Here is a 17,294-nt window from a genome sequence, read left to right as displayed (position 1 = left end):
CCAGGAGTAATAATCTTTCGATTTAGGCAATAAAAAAAATAATAGGAAATCACCCTATTGACGGAGGAGAAGAAGAAATAGACAAGGAAATCAGCACGAAAGCAACCCGAGGGCCGAGTCAATATGGCAAATAAACTACAACTATGCAAATTATAAAAGCGAATATTTATGGTTATTGAATGTGGTTCTCGAGTCCACTACGTGCAATGGTGAGATGGTAGAATCAAAAATAAACCTTGTTATTATTACACACAGTATTTATTTAAAAACTCTTCCGGTTTCGACCTTTTCAGGTCATTATCAATGTTAACATTGTTTTAGGTCATTATGACCTGGAAAAGTCGTAACCGGTAGTTTTTTAAATAAATACTATGTGGAATATAACGAAGTTTATTTTGGATTCCATCATTCATGAGTATCAGCTGGAAAATTATGCCGATGTGGGTCTCACATATCATCAATATTAAAATTATTGAGAATTATCGCGATTTCCATGTTGTCTTCCATTATTGGTTGCTTTGCCAAAGAACAAAAATGATCTTTAACTTTGATATTAACCCTAAATGGATTGTGACGTTCGAGTCCTCCAAACAGACAACACACACACACTCTCTCTCTCCAGAAGAAGAATAAGAATAAGACGACGGACTCACTCACCTTTCCGTATCGCGTGGCGTACGATCCCGTGAGCAGAGAGTGGAAGATGATGATGGTCTCGTCCAGATCCCAAATGAACACGCGCTCCAGGTTGTACTCCGGGTTGGGCGACGCGGGATTGTTATGGCCCGCGCGGCGACCCCTGCCGCGGCCCGTGCGCAAACCAGGGCCTGCAAATACAATGGAGAATACTCGGAATTATATACAGTTTATAAAGTACCCCCCTCATATCCTAGTTTCTCGTAGTACCTATTCCACAATAAAAAACTTCTTAATAAGCCACCTTTCAAATCCATTTATACCAAAGCTAGAATGCTATCATTCACTCTACTAACTCATTAACTACCCCATCCACATTTTTACCCATATTTTCTCACCCATCACTATGCAACAAAAAATATAGGGGGCCATTAAAAAAAAAATACCGCTGTTCATATCTTTGTAAATAACAAAGCTACAATAAAGACAGTCATGCTGATTAATGTCGCCCTGACGGCTACTGGACATTTGCTTGACACATTTTTGAATTTACATCTGGAAAAAAGTTATTTCGGGTGGTCAAGATAAATGGGACACCCTGTCTATGATGTACGTGGAAATTGGCACTGAGCAGTGTCGAAACCTCAGCAAGTTGACATTAAAGTTTACAATTGTGTTTTATTATGATTATTATAAACAGTCACAATAAAATTTCAACTGGGTTGACCCATGGTTTTTTTCCATTCGTCCATAAAAAGGAAACCTCTACTACATATCACGTGGATTTACTGATGGACCTACTGATGCAGACGCATCGATTGAAACAGGGTGCTTGGAGGGCGTGGTTACCTTCGGGGGCGGTGGAGGCGGGGGTGGTTCCTCTCCTGGGGGTTGTGTGGGCGCTCCCTCCGCCGTTGGACTCCTGCTTGATGGCGGGGGATGCGTGCTCGTTGTCCGGCAAGATGTACTCCGGGGACTCTATCATCAAAAAAAAAAAGAAGAATCGTCACTTCACCAACAGAGACGAGGATTTCCTTCGTCTTACAGACATGTACATTAGGGCGGATCGGAAAAATCGATTTTTTTCAAATCCATCTGGCCCAATGAAAAAAAGTTGTGGGACCGATCAAAAATAAGGCCTGAAAAATTTGAGACCTCTAGGTGAACCCCTGACCCTCGCTCAAATGCGATTTAGGAGGGGAGGGTCGAAATTCTAAAAATTTAATATTTTATGGTCATTTCCTATAGATTTTGCCGAGTTACTGCCCTTTAGAACAATAATTTCGTGCATTTTGACGTATCTGCCACCGTTTAGCCACAAAATGCCTAATTTGAGTCCGCGCCCGCGAAGAAAATATTCCAACGCCCACGCAGCGTCGCGGATACAAGAGCCGCAGGCCGATCCCCTCCCCTCCCCGCTCGCTTCTACCCCTCCCACGCCTCCAGTACAGCAAAATTCATCCCGCGTATGCTGCTAGGAGGTCGTTTATCTTTGTTAATATAAATCGGAAGATGGTAGAAGGTAATAAAGGAAGCTTAGTGAGACGACTTGTGCCTTATTAGGCGCCTCGTCGGGTTAAAAAATCGATGTTACCAACTTTTAGAGAAGTGATGAAATATTTTTAGATCCGAGAACGCAGGAAAGGAGCCTACGGTCCATGAAAAAGCCTCTCGAGTGGCTATGCGAGTGTGCTAACTTCGGATATGCGCTCCAATTTCGGCTTTGTCCGACAGATGTGATTAAATGGATTTTGGGCGAAAGCCGCTCGCGTCCCCTTCCCGCAAGCTTCTCCCACGCGCCAAATGCACCAAAATTCAGACCAAGTGCGTCTTACTTCGTTAGTCTAAATATTTAATGTTTCAATATCGTCTGTGGAGGAACTATCACAAAAGAATTTTTCAATTACCTGCTTTCCAATCTGTATTTCTAATGTCAGTGTCATTCCTCGTCTTTCGCTGTTGTCAACAAAGTTTTGGTGAATTTCTTCATGAATCTCTCGTCCGTATCTATAATAAAAAGAAATATTTAACTTCAAATTTGAAAGTTCATCAATAGATTTTTGAAAATCCACAGCACTAAGGTCAGATGTAGCCGGAGGTACTGTGGTCTCTCTCCAATATGTCATCAGCGAGTAGTCCTTAAAGTTGATATTAAAATCCAGCACTTTAAAAAATCTCGGATCGGCCGCCAAACGCATACTTGCAACAACGCAAATTCGGTCCTTAGATTGCCCTCCCAATGTTTATGCCGCAAATCTAAGTCAACTTAGTGCAATTAGCAAATAGACCTCTGTAAGGGATGAAATATGATTTGATGCTTTCCCGGCGAATGGTGTGGATAAACTCTTCTAGGGATTCAACGAAATTTATCCCTGATGATGAGCCCCAAGTCGGAGCTTGAAACGTTTGCCATTATGGAAAAATTAACCCGGTGGGAATCCCGAGAAGAGTTTACTCACATAGCAAGGGATGTTGGAATTATGCTTGTAGCATAGGGATGATGCCTCCTTTTTGGGCGGTATTCACCATCGCATTCAAATCCTTTTTATTTTTGTGTATCTAATTTTCACTCGGAAAGGAATCGAGAATCGCAGATTTTATAACTTTTGCTATTCCTCCAACGGGGGAGGCAAACCCAAAAGTGGGACCCTGCTTCTTCAACTAACATCACACATTCCCCTCTAAACTTGGATTGATAAGTACTCTTGCCTTTTTTCATCAGACAAAAGTATAGTGTTTCACTCCATAAAAATGTATTCCTTTGATGACACCCTTTGATACCTCTCTTTTCGTCTTCACAATAATTAGCATCTTTTTCTGTCTACGTAAGTAATCTTGCAAACTACCTTGGATGTTTCTTACGAAGTTATGATTTTTGCGTCAACTAAAGTTGCGGGGACGATCATTGCTGTTTCTTGGTTCTTGCATATACCTCTATCACATTTGGCAGATGCATTTTCGACGCAGAAGTTCCAGTTTGAGTTTAGTCCTGAATTTTTATTTGATGAGGAACGTAGAGATAAAAATCGGATGATTTCTCTTCAGTTTAATTTTCTTCGGATGAATTGATGAAGAAAATTTTTGATACTATTTTCCCATACAAGAATTGACGATGTCGACTCAACACTCTCCGACGATTCTCTTTTTTCCTCAGTTGTCGAGTTTCTTTAGGACTCAATCCAGCAGCCATCATCTTTAGTTTCGTCCGCTGGTCTCTCAACATACTTCTTGATTTGGGGGAACATTATGCTCCTTCTTGCACGCAAAAATATCGCATAATTTCAAATGTTCTTTCAAAAGTGCTCCAGGTTTGTACTTAAGCAAAAACCCTACTTTTGGCCTATTCGCATTTTCCGTAAGTTTTAGTACTTCCTGCTGTACCGCTAAATCCATTTAGTCACACACATAATGGAAGGGAAGCGTCACCATAGTTCGCACACCTTTATAGCCACTCCAGAGGCCTTTTCATGGACCGTAGGCTTCTTTCCTGCGTTGTCGGATCTAAAAATATTTCATCACTTCACTAAAAGTTGGTAACATCGATTTGTTTAACCCCGACGAGGCGCCTAATAAGGGACAAGTCGTCTCACTAAGCTTCCTTTATTACCTTCTACCATCTTCCGATTTATATTAACAATGATAAACGACCTCCTAGCAGCATACGCGGGATGAATTTTGCTGTATTGGAGGCGTGGGAGGGGTAGAAGCGAGCGGGGAGGGGAGGGGATCGGCCTGCGGCTCTTGTATCCGCGACGCTGCGTGGGCGTTGGAATATTTTCTTCGCGGGCGCGGACTCAAATTAGGCATTTTGTGGCTAAACGGTGGCAGATACGTCAAAATGCACGAAATTATTGTCCTAAAGGGCAGTAACTCAATAAATTCTATGGGAAATGACCATAAAATATTAAATTTTTAGAATTTCGACCCTCCCCCCCTAAATCGCATTTGAGCGAGGGTCAGGGGTTCACCTAGAGGTCTCAAATTTTTCAGGCCTTATTTTTGATCGGTCCCACAACTTTTTTTCATTGGGCCAGATGGATTTGAAAAAAATCGATTTTTCCGATCCGCCCTAATGTACATATCCACATTAGGGTGTCCCTCATTCGGGGGAAAAAATTAAATTTTTCGCGAAAATTCTAGCTCTCACCGACCCTTATGTTTTCCTTTCGGTAGCATAGACTCGAATACGAAATTTTATCCAAAAAGTATCTCGTCAACCCGTGAAGAATCGAATGAAAAAGTTACAATAGGGATTTCGACGGGAAATTGGGAGTGAAATTTTGCTTGGTTTACGGAGAGAGTAAGCACTGTACATGAAATCATTCCCAATTCATCACAGGAATTAGAATCCAACATCTCATAGTTCCCGAAAGGTGATTTTTGTCCTTTCCAAAAGGTGAAACACACCACACATTCTGGGAGTGCATACCTGAGGAAGCGGAGAGTGACGGTGGCAGTTGGTAGGCAGTTGGTCCGAGTGTTGCGTTGGTTGCCATGGAGAGGCCCTGGGTCCCCGCAGCGGCGGATGCGGAGGAAGGCGAAGCCGTGGATGCCGTTGAAGGGGCGGCCGCCGAGGCAGACGAGGGGTAGTAGCAGCTCTGGGCCGCGTAGTACGATGCATAAGGGTTGCTGCTCTGGTGGCCGTACGACCCATACGCCGCCGCGGACGCATAGTCCAACCCCTGAAGACAATACGGACCAATTACATTAGACATCGAAACTGTAGCAGTGGCGCCCACTCCATGGGGCCTGAGGGGGCCCGAGCCCCCTCAAAAATTCCTTATGGCTGAGAGGAAAAAATGTGTCAGGCTTGTCGATTTTCCCCGGAGTGTCCAGATATCGAGATTCGAGTTATCAGGGTTCTAATGCTGATCACTATGACTCTTCTAAAATGCTTTAAGAAAACTTAAAATTTACTACTTATAACATAGGCGGATCTAGGGGGAGGGGCACGTGCCCCCCCAGACCCTTAAAAAATTTGCAAAACTTTTAATACGGTCCCATTATCATTACGTTCGTTTTGTATTACGAGGTGTCCTTCCCCCCCCCCCCCTCCAGAACAAAATCCTGGATACAGCCTTGCTTGTGCCCCCCCAAGAATAAAATCCTGGTTTCGCCCCTGACTTATAAAATTTCCCGGGGCAAGATCCCCGGTTAGGCCCCCCCAATATTTTTTGTAAGTCGGCATCCCTGAACTGTAGTAGAAATCAGAACCCCTCGCTCCATACGGTGATTCAACCAAGAGGTTGGTATGGATAGGTGAGGATAAAGCTCAACCCAGGCATAGCCACATCGTGCTAAAAATATAGGTTACCTAAGGCTATTTGGCCTTTCCTCACAAAATCATCCCTCATGGGCGTACCCAGCGAGGGGCAGCAGGGGACGGCTGCCCCCCCTAGAAACAAAAGTAAATTTAGTTCAAAACGAAAGTATTTTTTTACATCCAAGAAAAGTGATGTAAGTATAAAAAGATTTTGTGCAACAAAAAATATTTTTTTCGAGCGAATAATTTAAAAAAACTAATAAAGCGCTGTTATACATATATTTTTTTAAATTTTGGTTTTCTCAACCTTTTCTGTGTAAAAAATTGAACGACCACGGCTTGCCACCCTCTAGTTTTGATCCTGGGTACGCCCTTGTCATCCCTTGTGATGATTTAATTTTTTTGATTTTTTTTCTCATGTACGCAGGTATTGTATTGATTCAGATAAAATAAGAGTGTTCCCTGGGGAGAAAAATTTTGACGTGCGAAATAAAAAATTAAGACTTAGAATTTAGATTTACGAAGCAAAAAATACAAAAAGACAAGTATAAGATATAATTCAAGAGAATTCATGTTGAACGTGGCGTTGAAAGGCGTTACCTGTTGTGAGGCTGAGGAGAAGGTCGTGGAAGACGAGGCGCCGGCGCCATAGCCGCTGTAAGGGTAGGCGCTCTGCTGCGTGGCGGCTGCTGATTGGGTGGCGTGGTGCGAGGACTGTGCGGCCCAGGGGTTGAGATATGCGGCCAGCTGGTGGCCCAAGTTGGACGCCTTGCACTGCTGGTGCGCCGGAGCCATGGCACCACCCGAACTGCCAGCACCAACCGACCCGCCGCGACCTCCAGCTGTGAGCGAAGGAGAAGGACACTTGCATGAAACGTTTGTGAACCAACAAGGAGTAATATTATCAGGAGGAAAAACAGCGGCTGATGTGTAGACACAGGTGGATACAACCCAAGACAAGTGGCGGCTTGCCCATAAGGACTCTCGGACGCCGCCCCTCCCAAAGATTTGAAAACGAAAAAAAATTAAATACCCATTCAATTATAACAATGCATCTAATTAACCAAAGTGTTTTTGTCAATCGCATACATCGAAAATGTAGCAAAATCACGCAAAAATAGCGCGAGAAGTTCGCATTTGTAGCCGCGGGGCGCTGGCCAGAACGTCCTTATCCATCACCGTGCAGTTATATGAAGAGTAGTAGTGGTGGGGGCTGCTGGTGCTATGACGCGTCTAAGCTTGTGCCTTATGAAAGTCTTGAGACGCCGTCCGAGCATGCGCAGAGCTATCAGCACAGCGCCGGCCGGCGCGGCAGCCGTATAATCTTGGCGTTGCAGTGTTGCAGAATACCTTGTTTTGGTGACCAGTTGACTTCTTTAGTGTAAATAATTTTAATGTAAATAGGCCTAGTTGTAGTTGAGTTAATCGAGTTAGTGATTTTTAATGTTTTAGCGTTAGTGATTGCTTAGTGTACTATATGGTGAGTCATAATGGCCTCTATATTGCCTTAAAAACTATCTAAAATACAGAAAATATTCAAACATTTTGACCCCCCCGGTGGAGTGTGCCCCTCCCAGCATTTGACTCACGAGCCGCCACTGCCCAAGACATCAATGATTTGATCAGATGAAGCAAAACAAGAAGAGCCTCTTTCATTTCAACAAAGACCTGACTCAATAACACTCAAAAACATCTAACATATAAAAATAACATGGCAGTCGTGGGACTGCCGTTGGAAGTGAAGACTTTTTTTTTTTAAATTTTGGACGTTGATTGACGTTAAAAAATGTACGAGAAGCCTATGCTACTAACAAGATTATGCACATATACTCGGAAAAGCCAAGTTACTAGCCGAAACTCAAGAAAATATTTTTTATAATTATTTACATACGGAAGGGTTGTCAAAAACCAGTTGCAATATTGCACCACATTTAATATTTTTAGATAGATTGAAAGGGATTAGGCCTTACAGTGAATTGAAGAAGGTAGCGCTGGAAGGAAAGGGAGGCTCCCAGATCACTTCTTTAGTACTCCATGGAAACCTACCTTAATCGGTAGAATACTGTAATAATAATTGCTATGAACAAAATCGACTGACTACTGTCAACACTGAACGTAGCGATCCTTTCTGCTTCAGAATATATTTTCATGCATGAGGAACGAGCACATTCAAAACTCTTTCTCTCTTTATTTCCCTCTCCTTCGTTAACAGCGAGGCGGTGACGAATTTGAGGTGATGGTCATGCGAGTTCAGAGTTTTTTACCAATCTGAAAAAAGTGCCTAACGTGCCATTAGAAGTTTTCACTTCAAAAATTTTTCTCCACGTGTTTCCTTTTTTATATTTCCACAATATATAATTGTAAACACTTCACATTTATAAATTAATTTTATGGCAGAACATTCGAACAAGCTACTCAAATTGAACGTAGAAAAAGAAATTGAGTTATATTGTACTAACCTTCACTATTCTTGTATCGAGTACACTCTCCTGCACGAGTATGAACAGGTGACGGTGATGCGAGTCTAATGGTTTGTACCCCTCCACAAATACTGTGTATATAGCGAGTATACTGAGTATATGTAGAATATACACAATTATACATATATGTATTAGCGGTAACGGTGACGGTGATGCGAATCTAATGGTTTGTATCCCTCCACAAGTACTGTGTATATAGCGAGTATACTGTGTATATGTTGAATATTCACAATTAATATACCTATACGCAGTAGCGGTGACGGTGGACGCGAGTCCAATGGCTTTTACCAATGTACAAAAGTGCTCAACGCGTCATAAGAAGTTTTCACTTTTACCCATCCACAAAAGTGTATGCACAGAATATGCAATTACACAAATATTTAGTAGCGGTGACGGTGATGCGAGTCCAATTGTTTCCACAAGTACAGCGAGTATACTGTGTATACACAGAATATACATAATTATACATATATGCAGTAGCGGTGACGCTGACGCGAGTCCAATGTCTTTTACCCATCTACAAAATTACTCAACGTGCCATTACAAGTTTTCACTTCAATAAAATAGTCATTATTATTATAGTATTCTACCGATTAAGGTAGGTTTCCATGGAGTGTTCAAGAAGTGATCTGGAAGCCTCTCTTTCCTTCCAGCACTGCCTTCTTTAATTCACTGTAAGGCCTAATCCCTTTCAATCTATCTAAAAATCCTATTATTTTCCTTCCCCTCCCTCGTTTCCCAAACATTCAACCCTCTAACACCATTTTCAACATCCCCTCCCCGCTAACCGCTAACTCCATCCATACCTTCTGTCTCCTCCGTATCTCATCTAAAAGCTGCCTCTCCTCACCCACCATGTCCAGCACTTCGTCGTTCCTTTTCCTCTCCATCCATTTCACTCTCTCCATTCTTTCATTAGGGTTACAAAAAAAATTTGGGGATTGTCTTGCATGCTGGAGATTGATAACCTCGTGCCAAACACCCTGTGGGGTGTCTCGCAGGGTATTATGTATGGACTCACCGTGCGCGAGGTATTCGGCGCCGTATGCGGCGGCAGATGCAGACGCAGTGGAGGCGGACGAGTACCCGGACACGTGCTGCTGCTGCTGTTGTTGGTGCTGATGCTGATGGTGGTGGTGGTGCGTTTGCTGGTGCTGTTGGTGCTGGAAGTGCCCCTGCTGCTGCTGCTGAGGGTGGTGCTGTGACGAGGCTTGGTGCTGCGAGGATGGCGTTGATCCGTGGTGCGCGGTGCTGTAGAAGGACGAGGAGGGGGCCGTGGTGGACGAGGACGAGTACGCAGACGATGGCGTGGTGGACGAAGACGAGCCACCGTGGTGCACGGAGGAGCCGTAGCCGGACGCCGCGGCCGCAGCAGCCGCCGCTGCCGCCACCTGCATGCTGCCATGGCAACGAGATAACAGAGTTAGGGCTGCGCCCACACACAGGAGGTCAAGCATAAAAGTGTTCAGAGGCATTAAATCGAAGCTTTGGGAAAGTGATCGCGTGATAAAGATTTAAGGACGGCGTCCCTGTCCGGTACTACAGTCGGCCTTGTTTGTAACAATACTGTCAACAAGTTAATCATGTGATATTTCCATGAGAAAAAAATTCCCTGCACCAGGAATCGAACTACCGACCTTTGGCTTACTGGGCCACTGCGATATTCAGGATCCATATTCCCATGGCAATTGCACTGAGGCTTATGGTACGAGATGTATATGATATACAGTGATGATTAGTGAAGGTATGATAACTTCCAGTACCATGAACTTGATCGGTACAATTGCCATTGGAAATCATTAACCTGGATAGCGAACTGGTCTGCACAGTGGCCCGGAAAGTCAAAAAGGTCCGTGGTTCGATTTCCGGTCCAGAGGAATTTTATCTCATGGCAATTCGCGTACATTTTTGTTGCTGATGTCCCCGGACGGTCTCAGATAGTGCACGCTTGCCAAATGATAATGAGACGTGAATTTAATCGATAAAAATTAACTTCAAAAAGCCAAAGTGAATGCATGAGGGCATTTTCCTCATTCGTGTGATCTCACCTGTTGTAATACTGTGATGCATAAGCGGCCGCCGCGGCAGAGGTGCTGTTCGATTGCTGGTACTCTGACGTGGAGTCGCCACCTGCCGACAAACAATAACAAAAAATACGATCAAGCCAGCAGCCACAGGAGAATCACACCATGATCACTCCGCAACGAATCAAAACCACCCGAAGATCGAAGGAAATACACCCCAAGAGTGAATTTTTCGAAGAGAAAAAATATCATCAGTCTTAGCCGGCATTCAGACTTGGATCTCCTGATTTACGGTCGGGTATACAACCAGTTACACCACCAATCAATCCATTTTTTTCTACAAAGGCGAAATTCATGGTGGGCTTACCGATTAAAGCGTTGAAGTCTCAAGCGGCACAGGAGAAGGACTGAGCCTAAGTCAGGAGATCTGGGTTCGAGTCCCGGCTAAACCTAATGAATGCTTTAATAATTGGAGTTCATTTGAATCTAAATTATTAATAGGGTAGTTTCCTTCATCAAAGAAAACAAAAGGCATTGATGGCGATTCGTTACCCACCATTAGTGTATTCATAATACACAAATTATTTGGTTTTTGAAACACCGGTTTAGACGAATGGCAAGGGTCAAATTTTATCCTCATTTGAAAAAGGCCAGATTGGCGCCCATGCGATTCCACTCCACGTGACGTCACACGGACCTAGTTTCTACACGAGAGGATAGGAGTTATGCATCGTCAGAGGCTACCAATGCATGCATGAGGCACAGAGCTCAGGGAAACATGTCTTAATAATCACCTATTAAAACTGGCTAAGGTCGGAAAGTTTTCTTCGCTTGATAAGGTATTAATAAACCTTTTTTAAGCCATGCGCTACCAGACAGGAAGGTACTCAGCTACCCGTTAGCATCCTGCGTCCTATCAGCGCTCAGAGCCTCGATCAAGGTCACCTACCAGGCGGGAGGGGGAACCAGAAATGCGTCGTACGGACTTTTTCCCTTCATTCCTACTTACGCGTCGCGTTTTCGCGCGCTTGAAATTTTTCACTTTTCATTTGATCGCGAAAAATAGATATCGTCATTTAAAAATCTAAAAGCGTGAAATACGTACTCCAGGAGTAATAATCTTTCGATTTAGGCAATAAAAAAATAATAGGAAACCACCCTATTTAGCTTAATTTCAATTACACCCTAGGAGGGCATCCGTGAGCATCATTGCGTATGCACTCACCTGTTGCATGCAGGTATTTGTGCCTAAGGAAATTGTTCGCGAATAAAACGGCTATACTTAACGAATCATGAAAGATTCTAAGAAATTTAGATGGACTTGGGAAATAGATTAATTTTGGATTGATTAGGCACGGAATATTATTTACGAAGACATAACGCTATAGGTTCCCATATGACTGCGTCTTCAGGAAAATATCGTTTTCGTGAGAAAGGTGTTCTACTCGTCGAAAATCTGTTCCGTACACAGTACTTATTTCAGCAAAAAATGAATAATTTTGCCTTTTATAATGATTTGAGATAATGAGGCAGAGGTGGGAGGGAGTATATATATATATATATATATATATCCGTGATCATACAGCCACGGATGTGTGGTTTTCGAAAACAGTTCTAACACGGAGCATTGATAATACGAGTACAACCATGTTATCGCAGCAAAAAAAGATCGCGAACTGGCGAAGAAAGCTCTCAATGAGTCCGGGAAGCACTCTTAAATAACAGAATAATTGCATAAATTGTTTGTTTTAGGTAAATTATGAACATTCCAAGACATTTATGTGAAAGTTTGGATTATCCGTGTATCCGATTATTCGTGCGTATCTCCCCATCCCCATTAGCTCGGATAATCGGGAGTGTACTGCAAATGAGATCAGTAAAAATTTGCCTCACAGAAATTACAACTACTTTACATTATTCATGCAGTAGACATATTTAGGCAGCAAAGGCAGAGAGCCTTCTGATTAGCCACATACGGACCACAAGGGATAAAAATTCAAAGGAAATTTTGACCTGCTTCAATAATTTATTTGTTACACTCAATGTAAAAAATCAACAGATCTAACAGAGACTACCGATGGAGATTGTTGGCCAAGAAACACTTGGAAATGCTGCCTCGAATTAAAGACGCCAGCATTTAATGTGTTAAGTGTCAGTGGCGCCGACTCTAAGGGGCCTGAGCCCCCTCAAAAATTCGTTATGGGTGTGAGGAAAAAATGTGTCAGACCTATTGATTTTCCCCGGAGTGTGGAGATATCGAGATTAAAGTTATCAGGGTTCTAATGTTGATCATATGACTATTCTAAAATGCTTAAAAAACTTAAAACTCACAACTTATAAAATTTCCCGGGGCAAGACCCCCGGTTTGGGCCCCCCCAATATTTTTCGTGAGTCGGCATCCCTGTTAAGTGTAATATGGACTGCTTTAACTGCTGCATATAAAATAAAAAAATGAGAAGATTGCAGCGGAAGAGGTTACTTAGTTGGGAGGACTCACCGTTGGAGTCGCTGGCGGCGGCTAGGCCCCAGGGCACTCCCGACGACGATGATGAGGAGCTGTTATTGGCTAGCGCCGTGGCGGCGGCCGAGTTGTAGGAGGGGGGTGAGGCGGGGGGCCCCCCGGGGGTGGCGGCCGTGGCGGCGGCCGTCATGGAGGAGGCCGCCTCCGGTGCCGCCTGGGGGCGGAGGGCGGTCAGCGGGGGCTGTTGGGGGTGGTGGGTAGAGGAGGAGGAGGAAGAGGGTGAGGCATTGGGGGGCACTATGGCCACGGCGCCTCCGGAGGCAGCAGAAGCCCCCGGGGAACCGCACGTGCTGTCCGAGTGGCTTGCAGGGCTGCAGCTGGACGCGTTCCCACTGCCCCCGCTCTGCTCCGAAGGTCTGCAAGACAAAGAGAGAGCAAAAAGACATAAGAACGATTTATGTAAAAAGTGAAATCCATAATAAGAAGACGGAACAACCTTATAGGCCACATCTTGAGACATGATGGCCTGATGAAGACAATCGTCGAGGGACAAGTGGAAGGCAAGAACGGAAAAGGAAGACCTCGAGCAAAATATATGGAGCAAGTAAAGAGAGATGTGAAAGAGAAGAAATACGTAGGTGTGAAAAGATTAGCTGATAGGAGAATTGAGTGGAGATTTGCGTCAAACCAATCCTAGGATTGTTGACCAGTGATGATGATGTAAAAAGTATGGAGAGGGTGAAATGGACGGAGAGGAAATGGAACGACGAAGTGCTGGACATGGTGGGTGAGGAGAGGCAGCTTTTAGATGAGATACGGAGGATACAGAAGGTATGGATGGAGTTAGTGCTTAGCGGGGAGGGGATGTTGAAAATGGTGTTAGATGGAAGAATGTTAGGGAAACGAGGGAGAGGAAGGAAAATAATAGGATTTTTAGATAGAATGAAAGGGAGTAGGCGTTACAGTGAATTAAAGAAGGCAGTGCTGGAAGGAAAGGGAGGCTTCCAGATCACTTCTTGAACACTCCATGGAAACCTACTTTAATCGGTAGAATACTATAATGATAATGATGCAAACCGAGGCCCCAGCAGAGGGGTCTGGAGGTTCATTTGGTTGCACGGACTTCAGTGTACCCCCACTGAATGAACCTTTCCCCCCCGAATGTGTAATATTTCGAGTAATGAGTGAGCGTCGGTGAAATATACATGAATTGCCATGAGAAAATATTCCCCTAAACGGAAAATGGAACCATGAACCTTTGGCTTTCTACCTCGCGTTGCCATCCTTGATGGGACATCTAGTACTGCGAGGGCCCACCAGCTAGTACCATGAGCCTCGGTACAATTGCCATTGGAATTACGGAACCTGGATAGCGTAGTGGTCTGCGCAGAGGCATGGATAGCAAAAGGTCCGCGGTTCGATTCCCAGTCCTGGGGAATTTATTCTCTTGCCAATTCATGTATACCTCTCCAGGGAATTTACCCTCTATAAAAATCAACCTTTCCACCCCTAGAAAAGCATTAAGGTTACGGCATGATGCATGCGATGCTGTCACATATACCTATAATGCACTTTGACGTATTTGATTGATACGTCAAATTTTTAACTAATGCACTTTCACGTATGATAATAAATGACGCATTAAGCATGCAAAGGGAGTGCATTAATCCCAAATCAATCCGTCTGATTTTCGACGAATCACTAGACAAAAAGTTACACTATAATTTTGAAGTGTTCATGGTAGGTATACAGAGTACACACTGCAAACATTTTTCCGCACCTGTAGCATGAAAAATTTATTCCGTAGATAATACTGTGATAAAATTCTCACGATTAAGATTCATTTTATGATTGAAAAGTAGCACTGTATACCCTGATATTTTCAAGACGACAGCATTATCTTAAACAAGTATTTCGCCAAAAATCGGACTGGTTGACACCTGTTCTTTCGTGTAAAGTAACGCATATTTTCTTAAACCTATCCTCACCTCTCTTTCGCTCCCCCTAGCCTCCATCCGTAACATCCATACCTTCAACACGGTTTCCAGCATTCCCTTCCCCAGATTAAATTCATCGCCTTTTCCACAAAAACATTTTTTTCTGCCAGTTTTAACGAAAGGAACAAAACCACAACATTAAGCCAACGATAACTCAAGGCGTGGGAGACGTGAGAGTCACCCCATTCTGTAACAAAATGAGCAAGCAATGAAATGCGCGAAAATCGAGACAGTGTTAATGACATAATATTCGCACAGATAACCTGAGTAGCTTAACGGTCGACAAGCAATGACTCAAAAGAACGTGCCACTGGAAAGGGGAATTGAACCGCAGACCTCACACTATCCGGAACAATCTCCAGGTTATGGCAATATCTATGAACGTTCATCGTACCAATCAATCGAAGAGTGAAAACGTGAAAGACACAGTCCTTCAAAGAAACCTCAGGGGGCAAGGAAGGGGGGCAGCTGCCCCTCCAGAGGCAAAAATCGCAAAAACCTTTAAGCAAAATCATCGTGATGAATTGAAACGAAAGTATTCAACACATTTTCTTGAAACCCACGAAAAATGAAATGTATTAGTATAAGCTATGAAACAAAAATAGAACTTTTTTCAAGGCAATAATCTCATAAACTAATAAAGCGCTGTTATAATTTTCTTAAAATGTAGTTTCGTTCACTTTTTCCATGCTAAAATGTCACAACTTGGCTTGCCCCCCTAGACCACGGCATGCCCCCCACAAGACCATGGCTTGCCCCCCCCCCCCCAGTTATGATCCTGGGTACGCCCTTGCTCAGGCAGAGAAGAAAGTAATGCCAACGCCTCAGTCGTGAGTAGATGCTGTATAATGTGTAAATTTCGGACGTACCTACTTATCGCCGATGTATGTATATTCACATGAAATTCAAAGTGAAGTGATATCTCCCAGAGGCTAACCGCGGGCCTTTCATTTTCACAGATCACCGACGCCATCCGATAAGGAATTCCCTTCGTTCCTCCCCACTCCACCTTCTCCCCCTCTCCCTATCACACTCCCTTCCATTTGCACCCTCCAATTTCTTCCAGTGGTAACACTATGACATTAGTAAATTAATTATTAATTAGAAATAGTAATTAAATTAGTAATTATATTGAAAAATTAATTAGTAATTAGACACTAGTACCGAGTAAATTTACGATCTCGGATTGCGTGAAGGCTTGCGCAGTGCCGCACGAAGCAGAAGGTTCGCGATTTGATTTTCTGTCGAGATGATATTAATTTTAAGGCAATAATGCAGTATAATCTATTAATTGATCAAAGTAAAAAAAAATGCCCGAAGACGATCAATCAAAATGAAAATCAAGGCTGCATGGAGAAAATATCTTCTAGACCAATTACGGATTAACACGCACTCTCTCCTCCCAGACGATGATTGTGTAAAAATGTGTAGCGTTGACAACCGAAAAAGCTGTTTCCTGACCTGACAAATTCATTGCATTCAATTTCAATTTAATAATCCAACCACCAAGCACACTCGAAGTGAACGCGGCTCAGAGCCATTAAGTACTCGCCGCTCAGATCCTCCGTCGTAGCCGTCTGAGTGAACCGACATATCTCCGGAAGTCAGCAGTTCGATGTCCGGCTGTCCTCCAGCCGCGGAGGCCTCCTCTTCGTGTCCTCTCCGCCCCACATCGCCGTAGTCGCGGACACCGTACCACCATGAGGGAATTTGGGGGGCCGGGGCGATGGGGGAGGGGTAGCAGGGGCAGCAAAAGAGGGGGTCGTAGGCCCCGAAGAGTGGCCCGCAGCGGTCCTCCGATTCGAAGCTGCGGCGGTGGAAGGGCTGAAGCCCGTCTGAAGGGTCCCCGCAAGTTGCATCGGGCTGCGGAGGTATGTCAGTCCTCGGCTCTCGGAAGACGACCTGCAGTTCCGCGAAGACGGGGGAGGATTCCTCCGGAGCGGCGCAGGAGGGCGCCCCGCCGTCTGGGGGCCGCGTCGTCCGCTCGCTGGAGTCTTCGTCGCAGCCGAGAGGCGTGCTGGCGAATTCCGGCGGAGACATGTCGATGACGAGGCAATTCGAAGAGTCGTCAGAGAGGTCGGCAGACATGTCATGATCCCCCTCCGACTGAGGCAAAACCTCCGAGGACCAAAGAGACGGCGATGATGCTCCCTCCGCTCTGCTACCTCTTACAGGCGCAATCTCCGGAATCGAATCTTCCGCCTCGTCGCAAGGCGGCACAGAACGAATGGTACAGTCGACGGCGTCGTCGTTCGCCATCCATTCCGCGGGCAGGCGCTTCGAACTTCGACCCGAAGGATGGTGATGCATTGCTTCCCTTTTTAGAAGGGAAATCCGGGAGCTAAATAAGGATAATATCGAGGCGAACAACACTTCTCGCCAAAGCACTCCCTGCGACAACACAAGTCACCTCCTCGGGGCCGGACGTCACAC

The 17,294-nt window shown here is 44.4% G+C and overlaps 1 protein-coding gene across 5 annotated transcripts in view; it reads right to left on the bottom strand.

The window, feature by feature from the left end:
• LOC124156504 (eyes absent homolog 2) overlaps window positions 1-17,294 on the bottom strand; it is a 560,747-nt gene that overhangs the window by 12,270 nt on the left and 531,183 nt on the right. For all 5 annotated transcript variants that reach the window (XM_046531078.1, XM_046531079.1, XM_046531080.1 and 2 more), the window contains 7 exons: window positions 12,901-13,280; window positions 10,428-10,509; window positions 9,401-9,777; window positions 6,500-6,741; window positions 5,066-5,318; window positions 1,486-1,614; window positions 658-827 (listed from right to left, as the gene is read on the bottom strand). In XM_046531078.1, the coding sequence (XP_046387034.1) occupies window positions 658-827; window positions 1,486-1,614; window positions 5,066-5,318; window positions 6,500-6,741; window positions 9,401-9,777; window positions 10,428-10,509; window positions 12,901-13,280 (1,633 nt within the window). The remainder of the gene's footprint in view (window positions 1-657; window positions 828-1,485; window positions 1,615-5,065; window positions 5,319-6,499; window positions 6,742-9,400; window positions 9,778-10,427; window positions 10,510-12,900; window positions 13,281-17,294) is intronic.

This window comes from Ischnura elegans, chromosome 3 (assembly GCF_921293095.1).
Source record: "Ischnura elegans chromosome 3, ioIscEleg1.1, whole genome shotgun sequence".
Lineage (NCBI taxonomy): Eukaryota > Metazoa > Arthropoda > Insecta > Odonata > Coenagrionidae > Ischnura > Ischnura elegans.
Note: the sequence above shows the minus strand (reverse complement) of the source record. Positions and strands in the feature narration are given on the sequence as shown.